This window comes from Diorhabda sublineata, chromosome 2 (genome assembly GCF_026230105.1).
Source record: "Diorhabda sublineata isolate icDioSubl1.1 chromosome 2, icDioSubl1.1, whole genome shotgun sequence".
NCBI lineage: Eukaryota > Metazoa > Arthropoda > Insecta > Coleoptera > Chrysomelidae > Diorhabda > Diorhabda sublineata.
The window spans coordinates 39,851,657-39,877,520 of record NC_079475.1 but is presented as its reverse complement, the minus strand read 5'-3'; the positions used below and the strand labels follow the sequence as shown (position 1 = coordinate 39,877,520).

The window sequence follows — 25,864 nt, the reverse complement described above, 5'->3', positions numbered from 1 at the left end:
AAACGGGCGATTATTTGCTTTGAAATGCCTCATGCGCGAACAACTTTTGTTAGATTCGTCTCCACTGGCAAGATCTGTAAAAAACTCAAACGACACTCGTATGTCAACACCTCTTGAGTACGTTTATTATTAAAAATGTCAAACTTTATTATGACAATGTCAGATTTGACATAATCACATCAGTGTTGCCATATATCAAAACTTAAGTAGCAGACCTCGTATGATTGTTCAAATTTCGTGGTGTTATCTTTCATACAGGGAAAAATAAAAAAAAATGAAAAATTAACTTATATTTAGTACATCCCGTGGAATTAATTTCTTACTATTAAGATATAGTAATGAATAATTAAAGGAAATATTCATAAGTGATATGGCAACATCGGAATATTTATAACCATTCATTTATTCACTCCCCAGTGTGTTCTAAATGAAAGCTTGCTTTTCGTTGTTTTTTCAACCTCTGTCTATTATAAACAAAGAAGTAACTGAAGATGGCATCTGAATGGTTATGTTTCAAACGAATCAAGCTGCAATTAAAACAAATTAAGGCGATATGGTTAAAGAGAAAATCAAGTATAAACTTCGTTGAACTTCGAAATAAATAAATTTCGAAACGTGTAAAATTTATGTTAGAATTGACTTTCTTCGACGTGAAAATGCGATCACTACCTTAAAACCATTTTGAATGACAGACGCAGCATCCCATTTTTTAAAAGGGGAGGGACAATCTGTATAATTCGAATGGTATGTTAATTCTCTAGTCAAAAATGTCATCATTTTCAAATTACTGCCACAATTAAGACGCCAAACTTCCTTGACTCAAGGTGAAGTATTTATTTTGGTAACTCTTTTCAATTTAAACACAAATTTGACTTCACTACGGGATATAAAATTCAATCTAAGTAAAAGTATAAGGAATTGATAACATAATTATATATGTTAACATAAAAATCGCACTCAACACTTCCACACCTGATATTTTCTGATGAAACTCTTTTTACCTGAAGTTCGGGACTGGAATCAAAATTATAAGCAGACGGCCGACCTTCTAGTGTACCAAAAGCAATGTTACCGTCAGTCAACGGAGAAATGTCGGAATATTCCGAAGTACAAAGGGCCCTCGTCTCTTCCCCCTTGGTGGTATGGGTCATGTCAGGTAAGCCGTAAGTGTCTCGACAAGAAGCACTAAAAAGAAGCAGGTTATTAATCAGAAATAATATTCTAGAGTTAAATGTTCACATAATTATTAGTCGAAAAGTTGTATAATAAATTAAAAATGAAATTAATCAGCCACATTATCCGTAGTTAAAATTCAAATACCAGTGGCGTAGGCAACCGAATTCGGATTAATGTCAAATTTTTATAGTAATTCATTGAGACGATTTGTCCGCTTTGGTCGCTATGGAAATATTGTTGCCAACACGAATAACGTCTAGCTCAATAAAACTATTATCAGGGGCAATCAGGAAGCTTTTTGGACGTCTGGTGTTTGTAAACCCATCGATAAACTTTCCTTTTGCTTTTGATGGTTGTATGAAACTTGTATTTATTGTATATGACTTGTCTAAGTACATTTTTCGATATTGTTTCTCAACTTATGTTAGGAGAATTCTTCATTGAATTGGAAATGTTGGCTTTATAGCCTCCTTGTAAGGAAAGCGTAACGAAGAGATTGAATTTTCGTTTCTAAACCAATTAGTAAAATTTATCGTACCTGTAATACTGAAACGGTATCCAGGGACCATCACTAGTTACTTTTTTCGAGATATAAAAACTTTCTGGCCTGGGAGAGTTGAAAATCAATCTAACGTACGTGATATCGAACGTTTTATCTGCAAAAAAAAAACATAATAAATCAAAAATAATGTTTGTAAATTCTTATCGGTTTGGTATCATAATAGAAACACGCTAATTTGCCGTTGTCGAGATCGCAGAATCCATTTATCGAAGGCCCAGATGTAGGAAATAACTATTTCCGGATGTATCAATAATTAGATTCTTTTTGAACTGGATTTATGAATCACAAAAAACGGCATTTCCTTTTGATTCAAACTATATAATTAAGATAACCTAAAGTAAACCTAACCTAAAGTACATCTAGCCCAATCGAATGCACATAAAATTTTCATAAATAAGAGCAGGAATAATAATTATTTTCAACTTTTTTTCATTCCCTTTGCAGCCAAGCCCTAATCTTCCAAAAATGAATCCAATACGAAAAATCGAACAAGAAGTCAACATCCGTGACTCGATAAATGGATTCTACGACCTCAAAAAACGCTAAACTAACGTGGTTTCATTATTATCCCCACCCGGATAAATATGGAAATATAACCTTTTATTTAACAAACAGCTTTTTATTTGCAGCATAAAATTTTCTATTAGTTTGTTATAGAAATCGCGAATTCAAAAATGAATCGCTCACTCACGCAAAAACAACATCATTAAGCACAACCCTTGCAGAGGAAAATAGTCCTATATCAGGGCCAAAATCAACAGAAACGCATATTAATTATTCGAAACGAAACAAACCCAAACAAGAATTTTTTTCTCGTAGGTTTGAACTTAAAATTTAAAACAGTCAATTTCATGCTAAATTATACAGTTCCCTGTAAATAACGTTGATGTAAAAAGCGCCATCTTGAATAAAAAACTAAACCCTTAAAAGGAAACGATCTAAAAAAGGCGATCTCGTCGGTAAGTATAAATTCATTTCCCTCTTATTGTCGTCGGTATTTTCTTTACAATTCAATATGAATATTAATGAATCAAATTATTCACTTTTCCTAATCGGGAAAGAAAAAACGCTTTCAGAGTACAAGACAATTGGGTGCATGGAAAAACGTTAATGGGCTGACGAATCAGTGTATGTTGTTTTAGTTTTTTATCAAAAAGATCTAGTGGCGCTTTAGTCGAACTCAATTCCGTGTACTCAACCCATGAAAAACCGTCTAACCCATCCTGTCGATTTGGAGCGGATTATATCTGGCAACTTACCAAATTTTAGCGTTAAGTTGACTTGATTCGGCCACTGGATACCTTCGTACATAGTTTCTGACTGCCACCATGTTGAATAATCCGTGATGTAATCTGTAAGGTACCTTGGGTCGTGTTCTCCCGGATGACAAATTTCACAAGATTTTCTGATTCCGTTTACGCCTGTTTGGACGCAGTATTCCATATCTCCGTTTTGTCCGCAGGTGTTTGTTGCTTCCATAACGACGCCGAAAGCTGCATTCTCGAATTCGGGTATGCATCTCTGGAATAAATAGTACATCAAGAATTTTATACCACAAAATACCACGAATATACCATGTATTTGCGCATATTTGTGAAGAAAGAAATTACAAACTTTGTAGTAAAGTTTCGAACAAGAAATGTGCAGAATATAAAGTGCAGTCAATAAAATTTGTGATATGTAAGCTTTTGGACTAAAAGCGCATTCGAATAAACATTTCACAAACCTTATTGACGTGGTTCAAGCAAAATGAGACAGATAGATAAAACCACGATCCTTCACACTTCCAAAACGACACAAAAACAGTCAAAAAAGTGGTCGGAATAGTAATGGAAATCGTTTTTTATGAGATTGTGTTCATCGACTATCTTGTTCGTCATCCATTGCCTCCATCTTTTCCTGTCCTCTCCATCATTTGATTTATTGTTCGCTAAATCTATCTTGTTCCATCCTTAGATATAACCAACGACTTTTTGATGTTTTTTAGAGTAACCACCTCAATTGGACGACCAGAACGTTCACCATCATCGATGTTTGTACTACCACGTTTAAATTCAGCAAACCAATAACAAATGGTTCTTTTAAAGCCATTGCTTAGCTTGTACAGCATTTTTTATCAAGAAGCAATGATAAATTAACCCACTAAATCGTTTTGAATCCATTGTTTTGAATATAACGAAAGTAGCTTCACTTAAATGGCTGTCGCCACCTTTAAAAAGGTATTTTTTGTTTAAATAGATGTAGAAATTGTACAAAAGCGTCCGTAAATGATAAAAAAAACGTCGTTTTCAAAAACCATATCTTCTCACGCCATGACAAAAATTTTTACGGATTGGATTTCGAATTGGTTAGACCCTCACCGACTTTTTCCTGTGTCCTAACCTCAAAATTCCAATTGTAGAAGAGAAAGTTTCATCAGACGAAGAGAAAGACGGTGAAAAATATTTGGAAGAGTTAAAAAAGTTTTTTTCCGACATCTATATGTACGAGGTAGTATCTAAATGTTCGATACAGAATGAAGATTATGGACAAAGGGATGGTTTGAAAAATGTTCACTAATCTTTCATCTTTTGGTAATATGATATTTTCGAATTATTTACGATTGTAAAAGTTATTTTAGGCTATTTTTATGTACAATAAAGCATAAAACGAACAATAAAATCTTTAACGCGTTAAATACATAATTATGAACATCGGGAGCGCGTTCTTTACATTATATAATACGACCGAAGTCTTGTTTCTAAATGTAAAACACATGTGCATCTATTTTAAAATATCCTTTGTCGTTTCTGGTCCGTTTTCCCACAAACAAAACACAACATTCGGGCAGGTACATAAAGATAAATAATTACTCATTTTTTGAAACTAGTTTCCTGTATACAAAAGCAATTTTTGCATGAAACAAAATTAGATGATTATCATTAAAAAGTTTTCATAATTATTTTTGAGAAATTAAATTGTTTCTTCTCAAATATTTCATCTTTGGTTTGGAAAATTTGCAGCAACCGATTTCACGAAGTGAAATCTAACCTAATCTAAAGGCCGCTTGCCATAAAGCAAGAAATTGCACGCAATTTTTTGGAAGACGAAAATATTGCATAAACGAATATTGCATGCTGCTCAAAATTACGCAAGTAATACTACAAGAAAAAGTAAACAATTTCCTAACCTCAAATATTATTTTATATCTTGTGGTCAGACAGTTTTTGCTTTTGGAGACTGATGGACGGAAAGAGCACCTAGGCGATGGCGGGCCAAGCAGTGGCAAGATAGAATAAGGGAAAGGGAGTCCAGGAAACATACAAAATTATATTTGGGAATGGATGAAGAAACAGAAAAACTCATTTCTTCCTAGAAGTGCAGCTTGCGCGCAGTGAAAATGGCGCCAGACTAATAACGTTGCAGGTGCAAGATTTTGCATGAAACTTCATCTATGTATACTTTTCATCGAGAAATATTGCGTCTTGAATTGCATTGCACGTTGTATCGCGTCATGTCGAGCAGCCTTAACACCTGTGACACTTTTTAACCGAATTTAAAACCGTGGGTCAAATAATTAGTTTGGCCTAATTTCCATCTCCCAAAACAAAGGCAACTAAGCGACGGTTTATAAGACATAGACAAATTGTAGTACCTTCAGAGTACAGATTAAGTAGAAGTGAAGCCTCAAGAATTATTTGAGCGGAAATTAAATTCCAAAATTATAGTAGAAAACGAAGTGAACCAGAAAATATGAATATGAAAAAAACGATTCATTCAAGCATAAATTATTGAACTTAAGACTTGGACTCAACCGTTAAAATAAGAATACGCCAACTTGGGATAGGAAAAATTCAGGTAAACGAAAAGGTAGGTCCGAATACATAATATAACTAGTGATCAGTCCAGACCAAACCAGACTAGACCAGATCCACTTTGTAAAGTAGGAAAATCTACAAGCTTACAATTTTTTAATCCTTTGAGAAAGGTTAGTTTACAAAACCTAAATTCACAATTTTTATTGGGAAATAATTTAACTAATAACATAATAAAATTTAGATTCAACATGCAATATAAATATATATTTCATTTTTGTTCTTCATTCCATAATTGAAAACCCGAGGTGCATAATCTTTCGTCACCAGTTGTTTAATCTTCAGACCAACCGCGATCACGAGTTGGTACGTTGTTACAGAAATGGAGACTAGCAGGTTATTAGATAATTGTAGACAAAAATATATAAATATTGTATCTAATCTTTCACTCTAAATATTTTCGGGAAATTAGATTTATTGATTGGCTAATGTCTGCGTAAATAATATACGTGTGGGATCTAAATATCCTAATACAGACCTGGTATAGAAATCACTAAACATCTTTATAGTATGTAGATTTTATGTTATGTCAGCTTCTGTATCGTATCCTTTAATTTATTCTCATTTGATAAAGATGTCTGCACAACTCACGACTTTTAATGTGAGATCATTATTCAATCCGACTATAACAATGAATTCATGTAAATCCCCGATTATATCCGTGATGATGGAATCAGAATTAAGGCTGGAAGCTGTGTATCTTCACCATATTCTTGTAATATTGTTGTACAAAATGGAAGAAAAAAGCAGGTGAATTTAACACATTCTTAGTTTAGATTAATTGAGGCCAGGAGCGGCTTATGCCCAATGGTTAACAATCCGTAACTTTTACAGGGACAACCTGTACAATCTAAAGATATCAAAAATTAATTTTTTAATCGATTTTTTAATAAAAACGTACCCTTTTTAACTGGATAACATTTATGATTTATGAGATATGTAGATTTTTAGATCGTTGTACATGCCAAGAATAATTAATTCAGTTTATTTTTTGCAAATATTGTTTCTTTTGAAGTAGACTGTCAAATCGAAGGAACCAATTATTGATGGAAAGCTAATGTTGCCAAAAAAATTCGAAAATCTCAGTATAATATCAAATATTGCAAGACAAGTATGTAAAATATTGTACAAAATGGTTGAAAAATATTTTATTCACCTTATTCTTGTAATATTGTTCGATGTACAAAATGGAAGAAACAAGCAGCTGAATTTGAGATTAAAATTTAACACATTCTTAGCTTAGATTAATTAAGGCCAGGAGCGGCTTATGCCCAATGGTTAACAATCCGTAACTTTTACAGGGACAACCTGTACAATCTAAAGATATCAAAAATTAATTTTTTAATCGATTTTTTAATAAAAACGTACCCTTTTTAACTGGATAACATTTATGATTTATGAGATATGTAGATTTTTAGATCGTTGTACATGCCAAGAATAATTAATTCAGTTTATTTTTTGCAAATATTGTTTCTTTTGAAGTAAACTGTCAAATCGAAGGAACCAATTATTGATGGAAAGCTAATGTTGCCAAAAAAATTCGAAAATCTCAGTATAATATCAAATATTGCAAGACAAGTATGTAAAATATTGTACAAAATGGTTGAAAAATATTTTATTCACCTTATTCTTGTAATATTGTTCGATGTACAAAATGGAAGAAACAAGCAGCTGAATTTGAGATTAAAATTTAACACATTCTTAGCTTAGATTAATTAAGGCCAGGAGCGGCTTATGCCCAATGGTTAACAATCCGTAACTTTTACAGGGACAACCTGTACAATCTAAAGATAGCAAAAATTAATTTTTTAATCGATTTTTTAATAAAAACGTACTCTTTTTAACTGGATAACATTTATGATTTATGAGATATGTAGATTTTTAGATCGTTGTACATACCAAGAATAATTAATTCAGTGATGGAATACTAATGTTGCCAAAAAAATTCGAAAATCTCAGTAAATATCAAACTACAGAACTGAAAAATCAAATGATAGAATTTTTAGTATATTTAGTGATAAAAACATCAAATTTATATCTAACAAAACACGTTCGCGCAATTGCAGAAGAATTCTAAAATCGACTTAGCAATAGTAATGTTTAGAAAACAGCTTTTCATTATTAGATTCAGTCAAAAATTTTCATCGTGTATTCTTCAAATTAAAACATGAAGTTGCATCGTAAGTAATTTTAAAACCACATCCTTAAGAAACATTCTCAGAGGAATTGGACCATTTTTTAGAGCTCTCCATTTTCTCCTATTGTTTATCTTGTGTTTCAGCATAGATTTTTTCACGTCTTTTCCCACCGGGTCTTTCTATCTTATTTTTGATCGTCCGATCATACTCTTGGTCTACCTTCCATTGATCTCCAATGCTTCACTTTTATATATCCATTCATTCATCAATTTTCATTAGATCAAATATTCTTTCTAGCATTTTTTTCCGACTTTTCACTCATTCAAAACTTGTTATTTTTATGGTGGCTGATTGTCACTATTTCTACGTTTTTTTTTTCAATTTTCTACCATATGGTTAGATTATGCCACTAACTGCCCGGATGTTTTCATTATTTTTTAGAAAATAAATAAAGTGCTAAAGCCAACACTGTAAACCACAATCATATGTCAATGGTCTTTGAGTTTATATTCCAGAAACTTCGTACATTCACCAATTCTTTTAGTAATATCTAATTTTAGAGAGTGTATGTTTACTGAATAAGATTAACAGTTTGTTCAGAATATCAAACTTTATTGAACTTCCAAGTAACTATGTTTTAAGGCAGTTATTAATGTCTGGAATCCTTAACTATTACTATTGATTCAATACCTTCGCTTAAACAAAAGGTTTCCACACAGTTATTCAGACTAAATCGTTCCAACAAGAGTTGAAACGAGTCAAAAGCCAAAAAAAAAACGATTGAATACAAGGCAAAAATTATTAACTATATACTAAGATAATGAGTTTGAAAGATGAACGATTAGTGACTAAACAATTTGATCCGTGGAAATCGCATAAAAAGCCTGATTATAATTTAAAAAATATATAAAAAAGTTGACTAACTAACAATCTTTTGCATGTATACAATCCCTACTCTGTTCCAAATATTCAGATCACAATCTCAAATAAAGACGAGGCTTTGAGAAGCTCAGTATGTGTAAATTTTTGTTCTCTACAAATGAATTTGGTTCATTAGTTCTAAAGCCAAAAAAATATGAAGTTTAAATGAATATAGTAAAACCTTGCAGTGTGGGCGTTCTAATTTTTTTTATTCCTCCAATCCCATACTCTTTTATTAAGAAAAATTTTTAATTAACTTCCTTGATGAGTTTCGATTTAATAACCACAGATTTTTAAGCCCCGTTCACGAACTATGAATCTATTTTACATTTAAAACCTGATTAAGCAAAAGACTCAATTCAATTATTTATACATTTATTATTTGTTCTTGATTTTAGGTCTCTAATCTGTTTTATAATTAGTTTGTTTTTGATAATTTTTAAAAGAAAGATAAATTTTGACATTTAGATGCATTAATATATCAAAAGGTCTAAGAAAATTAAAGAAATTTAAATTATTTTACAAAAAAATCTTTATTATAGAATATCATAAATGCAAAATAGAACGTATGAAAACTGTGTTAATTTTTAATTTAATCATGTACTGTATGCGAAATTTTAAGTCAATATGTTGATTCAAAGTTGTAAAAATTTCATTAGAAAATTCCATCTAAACAAAGAAGCAAACATACAAACTAACAAAGTAAATCAAATGTGGAAAAAAGACTAGAAAGTGCGTTAAATAAAACTTCAACTTCAAATCCCTACAACTTGTCCTATAAAACAAGTTCCAAACATCAAAAAGATAACTAATTTTTGAAAATAATGGTTCAAGGTTTCTATAATAATTTTAATAAAATTTCCGAAACGTTAGATATCAAATAAAATTGTAAAAATATTGTGAATACTGGGTTTCATGATTTTACAATTTTCTAATTGAAATTGAATAATAGGAAAAAATAAAAATGATCTGATTGATTTAATTACTAGTTGAATGATATTGTTAAATATTATAAATCACCTGAGGTCTATTAAAAGTGTCGTAGCATGGTGTTCCTCCACGCCCGATAGCCGGGGTTTGTTGTGCCTCACACGAAATTACCACCAACGATAAACAAAAAGTGCTTAAAATCCACATTTTGATAACACAAAAAAAACTACTTCACCAACCACGATTCTTATAAAACATTCCTATTTTATCCACCGGATGAATAAAATACGAAAAAGAAATAAATTCTTTTTCTTAAACGGCCCTATTCATGAGTTCACGAACGCGCATTACCAGCTGAGCCTACCTTCTAAGTCTTGGCCCTACTACTGGGCTACCCGGCAACTAACACTCAGACTTGCAATTCGATCACTGAACGCACAGATGCTGTGAAGCGAATGGAGAGTTCTTTGAAAGATCCAGATGCTAGGAGCCTGTCGAGAATTGAGATAAAAACTAAATAAACGCAAACATTAGTCTTTGTATGGTGGGTACAGGTACGGACTTGGAATCATTTAAAACCATAGAAAATAAAGAAATATAATGGAGGAAACAGTATATTCAATGTTGATTTATTACACTCGCGGATTTAGTGACTATTTCATGGAGGAGGATTGATTATATATATATAACTTTTCACATGAATCGAATTGAATCGGTTATAGTCTATTTTTTTGAATGAGAAAATAATAAAACCTAATTACTAATCCTAAACTTATTTTAAATATATTTTCTGACTCGACAGACTTCGTACTGCCTCAATCGTAAACTTTTGTATAAAATTAACTTAAAACAAACAAATATAAAAAAAATGCTCGGTATGAATGAAGTTTTATTTTTTATACTGGCTATTTATAAGGTTTCAATTTGATATTGACAGACACACACAATTATTTTAAAGCTTTTACTACGCGCGAACATGCGACGTATAACTCCAAGTTGATTCCGTGGACTTCCAACGACTGGCCTTGCGATTTATTTATGGTTATCGCAAATGCGAGATGTACCGGAAACTGTAAACGTTTAAAATCGAATGGTAAATTCGTTGGAATCATCGTTATACGTATTTTCACTTTAAGATTGTTGCCTCCATGTTGTTATTCATTACTTTTTCCACATCCAGTCTTGTTCCATTGCACAGTCGAGGTTGATTAATGTTACGCAGCATGATGACAACTGATCCTAATTTTAACAACAAATTGTAAGGTGGTAATCCAGGAAATTCCCGTGAATTTAAAAACTCCGGATCTTGGTTAATAACGGTGTTGCCTGATTCGAAGGAATCAACTGCCCCGGAAGAAAATTCTGAACGGTAGCATTGAGATCATCAACATCTTCATTTTCAGCCAATTATGGTTATTGAACTGTTGCGCTATATCTGGAAAAACGCGCTGAATAAGCTCCTCTTTTGAGTGTGTGATGTGACAGAAATCTGTAGGTAATGTGATGAATCAGTGTGTGCACTGCAACTTTATTATTTCCAATGTCTAGCAACTGCTTCGAAAACACATTTGCAGTTTCATCTTGTTGCAAAAATAAGCGTCAAAGTGTCGAAGTCGAAGTAAAGAAATGTCAAATATTATGGTTGCGTTCTGAAATTTAATTTATGACAAAACATCAAGAAAAAACAAAATTGTTGTGTTTATGTAATTCCGAGCATTTCATATTTGAAACCTTCTCTGGACTTCCACAAATAATTCAAGACCAAAATTAGCCAAATCGGTTTAGCCGTTATCAAGTTTTAGAGACTAACAAACAGTGGAATTAATTAGTTCTACATTTGGTTTGGGCATGTAAAGCTTAAGTAAAACCAAAATTATCGAAATATCAAACCATTTGAAAGAAAGACTTCAAGGGAAAGTACATGCGTTCTTCTTTAGAAAAGAATTTCTGCCAGAAGACAAAGCACTTGTCACGGTTCGAAATAATAAGGCTTACCCTGAACTGAGTCGAAGCACAAGATGAAACACGGATCAATGAGGTACAATGGTTCATCTTCTGATTCCGAACGTAATTGGACTTTATTTAATTGAATAATGATGAATAGTGACATGAAATAATTTCAGTTCCAGTTGATTTTCGATTATTCATCCATATATACTAGAAAAAATTGTAAAAACTTCATTATTTGCTTGATATCGGATGTAAAGGTTGTTTTTTTTTCTCATCCGGTATTATACAACTTCAATGTAAGCAGTTTTGTAGAAATACCTACCGAAATATGTACATTTATTATAATTGCTTACTCAGTAGAAATTATATTCGTGCTGGCGCTATTCTAGAATTAGTATGTACTAGGTCAGCAAACTTTTTGCTACCTCGGACGTATATTATTCAAGCTGCAGTATTGGATACTTTGATTATAATTCATACAAATGTGATTTTTACAAAAGTATTTCTTTTTAATTCTAAAAATTAACTCATTGTGATACAAAACTGTTGGTATCCTTCTGTCCTGCGGTTCTCTACTAAACAAGCATTTGAGTTTTGTTATTCTGTTTTCTAGAATCAAATCAAAACTGTTTTGTTTTCAGGCCAATAATTCAGAATAAGTGTTTTCCATACCAATGTTTGAATATTTACTACAGATTTTGACAAACCAACCAAAACAAATCTGCAAATACAGTACGAGGCTGGTTCCAGAAGTACCTGGCCCAACTTACCGTGTCATCGATGCGAATATTAACGAATAGAAATTCATCAAGTCAAGAATCATAATCCCAAAATTTTGATAAATAAATTATTTACTACCTAGACCAACCACTGAGAAATTTTTACTAGTCTGGGAACATAAAATAATCCTAGGGCACTAAATCTGGCGAATAGGGTGCATGAAGTAGCAATTCTAAACATAATCCGTTAATTTTGGACATTGCAATAACAGATGTGGGAGCTGGTGCAATTGTCTTAATGAAAGAACACTTTCTTCTTAGCCAAATGCGGCCATTTTTACTTGATTTCTTCGCTCAAACGTTCCAAGAAGTTCGCATAATATCTGCCGTTGATATTTTTTCCGTTTTCAATGAAAATTATCCTACTCACATCCCAATAACCGACGCCATGACCTTGTCGGCGGATAGAACATTTTTTGCCTTCTTTGGAGCTGGTTCTCCCTTGTCAGTCCATTGTTTTGATTGTTCTTTTGCTTCGGGTGTGAAGTGATGTACCTAGAATACAACCATGGTGATGAAACGGCGCAAAAACATTGCCAAATAATCGACAGAATCATCTTCGCGACGCTGTTTTTGTTCCATTATAAACAAACGCGGCACCCATCTTGCGCACGGCTTTCTCGTGTCCAAATTTTCAGTTAATATCCGATGAATTGCACTTTTTGAAATGTCTACTATGTCTGCTAGCCCGCGTACTTTTTATCCAGTACTGCTTTGTTTATTTTCTTTTGGGTAATGCCTTTCAAATAAATATATTGTATCACACAATTTTTCCCACGTTTACAAATTCACTGAAAACGTTCACTTTTAATGTCTACCAAACAAATACTAAACAACAAGCAACTACCCTCACCTCTAGATCAGGCCAGGTACTTCTGGAACCATCTTTGTACAAAATTCGTGTCTATAAAACTCTCGAAAACAACAACGATCGTTTGAACTAAAAAACTATGTTTTGAAACACACCAATCTTGTTAAAGAGTTGTAAAAAGTTTTGATTCACAAGCTTTTGGTTATTATTTTCAGCTTTTACTGTTTCTAGTTAATTTAATAATTTATTTGATTCAGCAACAACAATAAAACACGATGGGGTTCATAGTTTTAGGTTATATTACTATATTTAACCTAATTTTATATCTTCATAAATCTGTAAGTTATTTGGTATATAAACAGCAAAGAAAATATAAATAAGGCTTACATTTTCGTTCAGGAATAGAACATTGTGTGAAACATACCAACAAATTTTGTACACAAAATAGAATTTATGGATATTTGATCCATTTCAAAAACATCAGGATAATCTTTGGTAAACCACCTTATAAAATACTTTCATCATCTCCCAGAAAGGGTTATTATTACCCTTCCAAAGTGAGCTATTTACATCCAATGATAAACCTACAAAAAGGATTAGTTTTAATAGATTTTTCTTGTTAGACTTTTGTGTGTCTTTAATTCATCTAAAAGAAATATTCTTTTTCCAATTTTGCTCATCTACAATTCTGCTTCTCCTAAAAATAGTACTTATCCAGAGCTGCACCCTATCAAAAATTAAGTCCAAAAAAACTGGTAAAAGACCTTTCTATTTTACTATGAGTTCAGTTTTCTCTAATGATTTGTTTTTTCTTTAATTAGGATCATTGAACTTGTTTTCAATTATGAAATAATATCTTTAATATATTTATATACTAGCAGTTAAATATTTCATGTATTTATATTACGAGAAAATAAATAGCCCAAACTTTTATCTTTCGAATTATCATTTCTTAGTATTTGACCTTTTTATATCAATGAGAAGGTCAGTAAACCATTATCTTTGAAACTATAGAAGTACAATTTTTTTTATTTCAATGATACATTAATAAAAATTCATACTTTTAAATTTAAGAAATGGAATTTCAAATAATACAAAAACAATCAGGAAATTATTCTTTTATTTTGATTTGTTGTATAATCTTATAACATCATTTATCACCAGCTGATTTATTTAAAACGAAATTTTCATTGAAGTGATTTTAAAAAATAAGTCAACATTGTGGTAGAATTACAGCCAAAAATAGTTTGTAATTGTGATAGATTGGAATATTATTTACCTGAAAGTTATTTAAATTATATTTTACTAGTTTTATATTTATAACTTAACCTAACCATAAAGTGCTTTATATATAGCCATGATGTTGATATTGCTAAAAAGACAAGGTTAAGAAATTATTCTTCTTCTTTAACGTTTTACTTGTTAGCCTTTTTTATATCATTTTCTGGATAAATCGTCTTGATTTGATTAATCCTCTTTTGATATAAAATTAGCTTCAAAAAATAGCTATAATTTAACGTTTCAATAAAAATCCTCATTATTTTAAGAGTTATCATTGTTGTCTCAACGAGGGCGTTATGATAAAGTCTTATCACATCCGTTGAGGCTTCCTCTTTACGCCCATTATCATTAAATTCCATTAAATTGTCGGATGTGTTATATATGATTTATTAATGATCTAATTATTTGTTTTAAATTCCAAAAATTTGTTGAGAAGCTCAACTAATAAACACGATTCACTTATTTCAATATTGTAATTAGTATTTGTATAAATTTTGCTAATATATCACTTCTTTAAGGTACAAAAATATTTAACTATAAGACGAAATCAGAAAAAAAATGGAAATAGAATGTTGCAGGACAGAATTTGTAAATGAATAAACTTCAAGTACAAACTAGTACAATTTAAAAGAATGCTCTAATCATTAATTTATTTATATAATATATTCGTGAATCAATTCAATAACTAAGATCTCCATTTATTTGTACTATAAAAAGAAAAGAATACAATCTTATAATAACAATTTAAATGTTATTCTTTTAATCTCATCACTTAAGTAGCAACCCTCGTAAAATGAATAATCTTTTTGTATTTTTATCTAAAGTTAATACATTAGGGTATTTAATTTTATCTTATTCACTAAAACAAGTAAAATAACTAAAATAACTTCTATTAATTGTCAATACCACGCCCTCTGTGTTCTGAAAGTCTAATGCCTAATGCTCAATCAATATGACATATTATTTGATTCGGTACCTCACGAATAGATAGAAACAAAACAAAATTTGGAATATAACTAAATAAAAAAACATAAATAATAAATTGAACCAATTAGTTCAGAGTTCTAAATTTGAGATTAGTGTAAAAGAGAATCGTATTCAATTATTATTTTGATTTGTCAGGCAATACAATGCGATTTCCCGAATGGAATAAAAATGGCTACTGAATTATTTGACATCTGATTTCAATCAGTTGAATGTATACTAATGTATGTAATTCAACCATAGATAGCAAAATAATGAAACTCAAAACTTTCAATAATTGATAAATTCTAAAATTATTCTTTATATCATTCACAATTTTAAAATTTGAAAATAAAATCATTTTCGAAGGGGACTAGAAATGGCTACTGACACTAGAGACATCTTGTTTTAAATGGACAAATACACAATCTACGTGTATGTCTAACTCAAAATTCAAATCTTTGTTTCAACCATAGGTGGCAAAACTTGTAGTAATTGTATCAGAAAAGAACTTTTTTTTAAACCATTACACAATTCAATTAAGTTATAAAATTATTATAACTAAAAAAGAAAAGAGTTTTTCAATATATTTAGAAAATATAGTAGAGATTTTTGTGTTAATAATTTTGTTAAAGTACTGTATTTAGAGTTGCCTATAAGAGATATATTGAGTATAGTTAGTTGCCTATAGATATGTAATAAATGGACATTCGCCAAATGAATGAAATGTTGAACTGAGTTTAGACGCGAACAAAACATTCTAGGAATCTCAGCTGTCATCCTTCCTACAAAACAGACTGAAAGTTTACCGATAGGCTAAAATTTTTGTAATAGTAAATATTGATAATTATGGCAATACATATTATTAATACGGTGTAGTTTTTTAGTGAATTTGTTTAGTTATTATTGTGATTACAAACTTTACAATTGATATGGAGGACTTAAATATTGATATCTCCAAATTGCCCGAGGATGTAAGGGATAAACTGGCCGAACTGGACTTAGAACTGTCAGAAGGTAGGATTGTTTAATAAACTAACCATAATCAATATGTTTAAATAAATTGTGGATGTTTACGATGAATTGTGTAACATCGTTAAGCACCTGTATGTATTGAATGTGAAGCAAGGTGTGCGAAGTTTTATATTTCCTGTAAATAATTCACTTTTATAGTATTTTCAATGCAAAAGTGTTGTAAACAATTTAACGACTTATTTAATAATTTTAATAATGATTTGATATATACACAATAAAAAGATAATTTAATAAAACATCTTTGCATAGGTTATGAGTCAAATAGTAAATTTCTAGAGATTAGATGCAGTGTAATCATTAAATCATTGTCTATAAATAAGAACTATTTCTATTAGTGCTTTTTTTAATTTCTATTACAATAATAATATTTGAGTCAAAGATCAATGGTTTCAATTACATACATGTATATACTGAATCGTTTCAACAAGGTGCTTGTTTTCTTTTCTTATTATGACTCACTTTGTAATAATTTAACCAACAAGGTTGGCTGAACAGGTAAAAGTAAAGTTTGTTCACTTCATTATTGCGGTTTAAGCACGTATTCCAATGAATAAACAATTAATTCAAATGTGGCAATGTTGTCGTTTTTTCATTTTTCTTATACTTTTTCAGGTTAGAAAAAGTTAGAAATAAATTTGAATAAAATATCAAACTATATCGTATATTTTAGTAACAATTAATATAAGAAATATTCAATTTTTAATATTTCTTTTGTAAAAACTATTATCTATTATTATTAAATTATTTGGACATCAAAATGATATAAATATTTACTAAAGAATTTGGTTTTAGTGTAAACTGTTTGTTTATATACAAAATTGCGAGCGAAAAATTATGTTTGGATTAAATTACGTGGCGCATGTTTTGTTTTATAGGTCAATTATTTAGTTTTTAGTTTAATTTTTTAATAAAAAAATTACGTGACATTCCCTTGTAAATATTAAACAGACTGTTTTATGGCAGAAAAAAACTTGAATATTTTTTTTTTCAAATAATTATTTGTTTGTATTTTGTTCTAAATGTAGTTGTACCACATGCGAGAGATTTTTCAAAAAGACCTAACCTAAAAGTTAAGAAAAACACTGAAATTAACTTATGGGAAAAAACTATGTCATTGGCATTTTTTGAGCTTAATTACAGCAGGAAACGTTTAAAAAATGATAAAACTAATTAGGAGTGAGAGTCTACACTACCTAATAAAACAATAATTAATATTAACAATATAAACATCGTAATATGTACGAGGGTGGTTTCAAAAGTACCTGATACAATGAAGACAATCTTATTTATGTATTAAGGCACTAAATTCATATTTTTATCACAAGGCTGGAGTTGCCGAGGCGTTTAGCCGAGTGAAAAAACGGACTTTAGTTTTTTTTTCGAAATTGCTCAAATTGCGAAAATACTAGAAATACAGGCGGGCAGAATAATTGCCGCGTTTAATTTAAATTTAAATTTAAAAATAGCCAAAATAAAAACGATTTTGAATGAAATGTTTTTTGAATCAGTTAATTCTGTACTTGGACGTACCAAATTCGATGTACGTACAGTTTACCGATTATTGGTCTAGATTATTAAATCTATAGACAGCTTTAAAAAATGTTTTTTAATTATATATGGCAATACTGTAGATGTTAATTTTATTTAGACCTTTTGAGTTAGAACTTAGGGCGAATAAAACGAAATATGACTATTCCCTTGGGGCAATGGACCACCTCTTGGAAATCTTCAATCTTATAGGAGATGTGAAGATAAAACGCTGACTATAACATGGATGTTTTTCTCTTTTGGAAAACACCTGTCCTAGTCATTTCGTAGATAAAGGATTACCAATACTATTTGTTTATTTCTATAGGGTATTTGACGTGGTAAATAGTTTGTGATTAACTGAATCACTTTATCTATTTTTAAAATAAGTTAAAAGTACTGTTCCTCATTCTTTCAATTGTACAAATGTTGGATATCTTCAATGATATCAATTAATTGCTTAATAATAATCAATTAACATTGATAACGACAGATTAGTTTATCAGATATTGTTTGTGAAACTAATCAAACATTATTAATAGGGACAAAGGAATTGGCGAGGATCTTTTGGGTGTTTAAATATAATAAAGGATTATTTTCGTATAATTTTTCACATACAATTTATTTAAACATTGGTGGCGTTAAACAGATTACGCCCTCTTAAACATATTTGACTTTAAGTTTCGAAATTATAGACTTTTTTCAAAAACGAATTTTATTGAATTGATGTTCATTAAAATAGTATTTCAATTCGAAAGTTTTCATCAAACGAAAATGTAGCTGACTAATTTCATTTGTAGTTTGTTAGACTATAATAATAATCATATTTAAAGGTGGCTCTACACTAAAGCTGGGGCCACACTTGCGGCTAACGTCAATGACTATTAAAGCGATAATTTTTGACCGTTATTGGCGATCAAAACGTCATTAATTCAACTTGGAATTCAAGCAAGATGGACGTTGACAGGGCTCTGAATTTCATGAGAATTGAACCGAATAGAGAAAAAAAAGGAAACAAAGAAAAAGAAGATGCGTTCCACGATTCTTGACATCGCCACTTGAGCTATCGCCTAACGCCAAACGGCGATGTTAATGCCGTTGTTAAATTGTCGCGTTAAGTCGTGGCTAAGCCTACGGTTAACGTTCATTACCGCGATAATTAATGTCATGTCTCGTTAGTGTGGCCCCATTGTGCGGTAATGCCGTGAATGTGGACGGTTTTCGCGGGGTAATCGCGCGATCACGCCTGTTTCCCGATCGGAGTCGGTATTTCGTCAAAAGGTTCGCGCGATGTTCACGCGTCCTCATCCACATTCATGGGTGCTAGCCAGTTTGCTTTTGGGTATAAAAGCGTACGGACGTGTGTACGTTTCACGAACGAAATGCAATTTTTTAGATAATTATTTATTTGTCACTTTTACGTCTATTATTTTGACTTCTAGTACTAATAATTTGGAGACGTAATATATTGAATATGCGGTAGAATATTGAGGATAAGATTATTTTAAGAATAAGGTTATAATTAGTGAGAGTATGCAGACGTTTCCTCGCATCAATATCTCGGCAAATTAGTGTCGGGATCGATAACAAATTTCCCGTTGATATATTTCCAATTTACCAGCGGTAAATCGTTATTTCCAGCTAGTTACGTATTCTAACAATGGAACTAGCTTTCGAATTTTGATTTGGCAGTAACATTATATATCTTGGAACTAGAAAATTGGTCAATTGATATTGTATTGTATGTAATATTGAGTTGTGATAAATATTTCGTTGAAATTTCCGTATTTTTGATGTAGTAATTATTATTATGTATGCATGGGAAAAGTACTTGAAAATTGAAATTGAAATTTTTCGAAAAATCGTTAGGTTTCTCTAAAAAACATAGAATATTAGAGGAAATTCAAGTAATTGTTTGAAATTTTGAGAAAGTGTCAGAATTATTTATTAATTCTTGAGTAATGACTCGATTATTGCGAAAAAACGCAAAATGTTACAGGATGTTCAATAAATAGCTTCAATTTTGAGAGAAAATGGGTAAATTACCTTTTTTTTTTTTTCGGAATATCACTTGAATATTGCGAAAAAACTTAGAACATAAATCGTCGGAATTTCCGAGAAAGTATCGAAAAGTTTTCTCTTTTGTTTTGAAAAAAAAAACGTCGAATATTATAAAAAAACTCAGGGAGCTTGAAAGGATTCAAGAAATTGTTTGAATTTTTAAGAAAATGACGGAAATTTGTCTTTTTTTCGAAAAATTGCTTGACTAGTATGCTAAAAATCAGAACATTATAGAAAATTCAAAAAATCGCTTGAATTTCTTAGGATATTATGGAAAACTTATTATACTTATTGAAAAATTTCCAAATATTATAAAAAAAACCTTCGATTTATCCAAAAATTTAAAAAAATTTTTTACTTTTTAAGAAAATTACAGTAAATTATCTTTTTTTTCGGAAAATTGCTTTAATATTGCGAAAAAGCTCAAAATATAAATCATCTGAATTTCCGAGAAAGTATCGAAAAGTTTTCTTTTTTATTTTGAAAAAAAAAGATCGAATATTATAAAGAAAAAACCAAGGAGCTTGAAAGGATACAAGAAATTCTTTGAATTTTTGAAAAAGTATCAGAATTAGTTATTAATTTTTGAATAATGCGTCGATTATTGCAAAAAAACGCAAAATGTTACAGGATGTTCAATAAATAGCTTCAATTTTGAGAGAAAATGAGAGAGATATCTTTTATTTTCGGAATATTACTTGAATATTGCGAAAAAACTTAGAACATAAATTGTCTGAATTTCCGACAAAGTATCGAAAAGTTTTCTTTTCTGTTTTGAAAAAAAAAGGTCGAATATTATAAAAAAAACTCAGGGAGCTTGAAAGGATTCAAGAAATTGTTTGAATTTTTAAGAAAATGACGGAAATTTGTCTTCTTTTCGAAAAATTGTATGCTAAAAATCAGAACATTATAGAAGATTCAAAAAATCGCTTGAATTTCTTAGGATATGATGGAAAACTTATTATACTTATTGAAAAATGTCCAAATATTATAAAAAAACCTTCGAAAAATTTAAAAAATTATTTTATTTTTTAAGAAAATTACAGTAAATTATCTTTATTTTTTGAAAAATCACTTGAATATTGCAAATAAACTAAAATAAATCGCCTAAAAGTATCGGAATTTTTTTTGAAAAAACGGTCAAATATAAAAAAAATCTCGAATTGTTTGTATTTTTGAGAAAATTATGTTTTTTGGAAAAATCGCTCGTATAACGCGAAAAAACTCGAAAGTTAAAAGACATCGAGATAATCGCATGAGTTTCTAAATAAATGGCGGAAATATTCTATTTTTCTCGAATAATTACTCGACTAATAAGAAAACTCTCAAAACATTATAGATAATTTTAGAAATCCCTTGAAAATCTTAAGATATGATAGTAAACTCTTTTTTACTGAAAATCGCTCGAATATTACGATATAGCTCAGAACATTGAATAAAACGTCTGAATTTCCGAGAAAGTGAAGAAACAAAAACCTCAAAATGTTTCAAAAAATTCAAGAAGTTGTTTGAATTTTTGAGGAATTGATTGAAAATTATCTTTTTTTTCTCGGCAAAAAGGCTGAAATATCTCGAAAAAACTTAGAATATCCAAGAAATTTCTTAGGATATGATGGAAAACCCTTTTTTATTGAAAAAACGCCGGTATATTATAAAAAACCTCTCAATTTGTTCAAAAATTTGAAAAGTTGTTTCAATTTTTGGGAAAATGAGAGAAAAATATCTTTTTTTTTTTCGGAAAATCGCTCGAATATTACGAAATAACTCAGAACGTTACAGAACATTGAATAAAACGTCTGAATTTCCGAGAAAGTGAAGAAACAAAAACCTCAAAATGTTTCAAAAAATTCAAGAAGTTGTTTGAATTTTTGAGGAATTGATTGAAAATTATCTTTTTTTTCTCGGCAAAAAGGCTGGAATATCTCGAAAAAACTTAGAATATCCAAGAAATTTCTTAGGATATGATGGAAAACCCTTTTTTATTGAAAAAACGCCGGTATATTATAAAAAACCTCTCAATTTGTTCAAAAATTTGAAAAGTTGTTTCAATTTTTGGGAAAATGAGAGAAAAATATCTTTTTTTTTTTTCGGAAAATCGCTCGAATATTACGAAATAACTCAGAACGTTACAGAACATTGAATAAAACGTCTGAATTTCCGAAAAAGTGAAGAAACAAAAACCTCAAAGTGTTTAAAAAAATTCAAGAAGTTGTTTGAATTTTTGAGGAATTGATTGAAAATTATCTTTTTTTTCTCGGCAAAAAGGCTGGAATATCTCGAAAAAACTCTTTTTTATTGAAAAAACGCCGGTATATTATAAAAAACCTTTGAATTTGTCCAAAAATTTGAAAAATTATTCTAATCTTTGGGAAAATGAGAGAAAAATATCTTTTTTTTTCGGAAAATCGCTCGAATATTGGGAAATAGCTCAGAACAGAATATTTTTCGGAAAATTGCTGGAATATTACTAAAAAATTCAAAACATCGAAGAAATCGTTTGCATTTCTAAGAAAATTTCGGAAAATTATCTTTTTCGAAACGTCCCTCTATTATAACCAAAAAAAAAAAAAAAATCGAAATTATAAACGTATTCAAGAAATTGTTTGAATTTGTAGAAAGTGTCGGAAAATTATCTGTTTTCGAAAAATTGCCGGAATATTGCGAAAAACTCAAAACGTCTGTGATTTGTGAAATAAACAAAAAAAAATTATAGTTGTCCGATGATTTTGAAGTTTGGTATAGGGATTTATATAACTCGATCTCAATAACTTTTAGTCATATTTTCCACAAAACAGACAGTTTATAATTATGTTCAAAAATTCAACTAAACAGAACCAGAATCTAAAAAAATGGACATTTAAATCTAGAATTTTAAAAGATATTTTACCTATATAGTAACGCCACTGTCTACTTTCAGGTTAAGCTACACCTTTTTTGTTTTCATATATCGAAAATCCAATTTATTCAATATCAAGAAAAGGTAAATAATAATAATAATAATGAATTTTGTTTACTGTATTGATATTGGAATGAAAATGGCGATTCACAATATATATTGATCGACGTTCAAGCTTGTACCGCCATCTAAAATCGAATTCAAGAACAAAACTTGTTATAGGAATTTGTTAAACCAATGTTTCTACTTCTATAGTTGCTCTACAGATGGCGTAATAAGTTTCAAACGAAAATTTGAAATATTCGTATCAAGATTATTATTTAAATGAATATTCATATTTATTTTTTATAGTATTTATTGTTTTTGTAAGGTTAATTATACAAAAAAAAATTAGCGTGTGAAATGTACTTCGAATTTTATAATATATTCAGTATTCAATTTAACATAAAAACCTTGAAATCGATAATAATTGACTATTAAGATTTGTAATTCGGGCAGTATTTCTCAAGAATACAGGTTCCATCTGCGGTATTCCTCACGTAACCTTCAGCACACAAACACTCTTCGACCCAATCATCATTGTCATTATCATGATCATCACCGTCCTTGTCATTATCATTATTATCATCGTCTTTGTCATTATCATTATTATCATCGTCTTTGTCATTACCTTTATCATCATCATCATCATCGTCATTGTCATTATCATTATCATCATCGTCCTTGTCATTATCATTATCATCATCGTCTTTGTCATTACCTTTATTATCATCATCATCGTCATAATCAGGTTTATCTTTATCATCATCTTCTTGGTCATCATTATTTTTATTATCGTCTTTGTCGTCATCATTATCATCATCGTCTTTGTCATTACCTTTATTATCATCATCATCGTCCTTGTCATTATCATTATCATCATCATCATCGTCATAATCAGGTTTATCTTTATCATCTTCTTGGTCATCATTATTTTTATCATCGTTTTTGTCATCATCATGATTATCTTCATCGTCATAATCATGTTTATCTTCATCATAGTCTTTGTCATTATCATCGCCATGTTTATCTTCATCTTCATCATCACAATCGTCATCATCGTTATCATCGTTTTGATTGCCGTTATCATCATCATCGTCATCATCGTTATGATCGTCGTTATCATCATCTTTATCATCACAGTCATTTCCAGTACGTAAACTTGGATTTGGATTATTACATGTTGCTTCTTCGCCAGTCCTACAAGCTCGGACTTGGTTGAGGCCACATTTGTCTAAAAATTAATCGTTTTTGAAATATACTGTATTCAAATTACTTTTTGTTTATCAAGACAATGAAATTTGAAATGTCATATTGATATCCTGTGCACGTTGGGTAGTTTCAAACAGAAATATATTGAGAAAAAGAAGAAAGATACATAATTAATATAATCAAAAATGAAAAACAAGAAATGTATTACATAATAGTTGTTAGTTTGACGTTGTATTTTGAGTTGTTGATAATGGAAAAATATTATTTTACCTGGACATTCCAATGTACATTTTCCAGTTGTGGGGTCTCTGATATATCCAAGTTCACTGTTACATTCGTACCTTCCGACACACTTTTTGTTGCAAACGACTCCACTTTTATTTGGGTATCTATAAAAGCAGGTTGGTTCTGGTAAACATGCTGAAGCGCAATCGTTCCAATATTCTCCTGTACACTCTTTATCTGCAAAATACAAAAAGTTTTGCTTCTTATTAATAGATGGCGTTAAAGTTATCTATCTCTAATAAAAATTTATTCCGATGAGCTTCATTTGATAATTCCCGTCTCCATTTTATGAAACTTATTATTTCTTCTTCTTCACTTACCTTCACATTCTTCAATACGTATACATTTATTTGTACATTGATCTCTGATGTATCCTTCATCACATTCGCATCTTCCGACGCACTGCAACGTACATACTTCGCTCGTTGGTTTCGGATTTTGATTTCGACAAGTTTTTTCTGGCGTACATGCTTCAGCACATTCTACCCATTTCTCGTTATCGGAACAAGAAGCTGTTGATAATAATAATAATAATAATGATTAATATTAATAAAAGCGATACCGGTATTGGTCTTTTTTTTCTGCACTGAACTGATTGTGGTCTTGAATTTAAACGCTTCGATCCTCAAATATGTTCACAGAGTACCTTGGGTATTTGCTTTATCTCTAACGGATCGAATTTTAGGTACTTGAATGGTTTAGTTTGAAATTCATTACCTTCGAAAACATAGTTCGTTTATTTGGTATTAGTTGACTCGATAGACGTTTTCCTGTCTTAACTATGAATATTCAATTCGAATTATTAAAACATTCTTAGTTGGTATTCCGACAAGGAAACTGGCCATTTTGTAGTACATTGAAACCACAAACAGTGCACTGGAAACTGGCCATTTTGTAGTACATTGAAACCACAAACAGTGCACTGGAAACTGGCCATTTTGTAGTACATTGAAACCACAAACAGTGCACTGGAAACTGGCCATTTTGTAGTGTATTGAAACCACAAACAGTGCACTGGAAACTGGCCATTTTGTAGTACATTGAAACCACAAACAGTGCACTGGAAACTGGCCATTTTGTAGTACATTGAAACCACAAACAGTGCACTGGAAACTGGCCATTTTGTAGTACATTGAAACCACAAACAGTGCACTGGAAACTGGCCATTTTGTAGTACATTGAAACCACAAACAGTGCACTGGAAACTGGCCATTTTGTAGTACATTGAAACCACAAACAGTGCACTGGAAACAGGCCATTTTGTAGTACATTGAAACCACAAACAGTGCACTGGAAACAGGCCATTTTGTAGTACATTGAAACCACAAACAGTGCACTGGAAACTGGCCATTTTGTAGTACATTGAAACCACAAACAGTGCACTGGAAACAGGCCATTTTGTAGTACATTGAAACCACAAACAGTGCACTGGAAACTGGCCATT

At 30.6% G+C, this 25,864-nt stretch overlaps 2 protein-coding genes across 5 annotated transcripts in view; one reads left to right on the top strand and one right to left on the bottom strand.

Moving 5' to 3' along the window:
* LOC130453391 (laminin subunit gamma-1-like) overlaps positions 1-10,061 on the bottom strand; it is a 29,512-nt gene extending 19,451 nt beyond the window's left edge. Inside the window, exons 1-4 of the mRNA XM_056793102.1 lie at positions 9,672-10,061; positions 2,998-3,259; positions 1,715-1,832; positions 1,002-1,185 (exon numbers count right to left, since the gene is read on the bottom strand). Coding sequence (XP_056649080.1) covers positions 1,002-1,185; positions 1,715-1,832; positions 2,998-3,259; positions 9,672-9,788 — 681 coding nt within the window. The 5' untranslated portion in view covers positions 9,789-10,061. The remainder of the gene's footprint in view (positions 1-1,001; positions 1,186-1,714; positions 1,833-2,997; positions 3,260-9,671) is intronic.
* A 5,958-nt stretch (positions 10,062-16,019) lies between these two features.
* The window catches only part of LOC130452930 (disco-interacting protein 2), a 266,446-nt gene continuing 256,601 nt past the window's right edge, over positions 16,020-25,864 (top strand). For all 4 annotated transcript variants that reach the window (XM_056792470.1, XM_056792469.1, XM_056792468.1 and 1 more), the window contains exon 1: positions 16,020-16,382. In XM_056792470.1, coding sequence (XP_056648448.1) covers positions 16,298-16,382 — 85 coding nt within the window. In that variant the 5' untranslated portion in view covers positions 16,020-16,297. The remainder of the gene's footprint in view (positions 16,383-25,864) is intronic.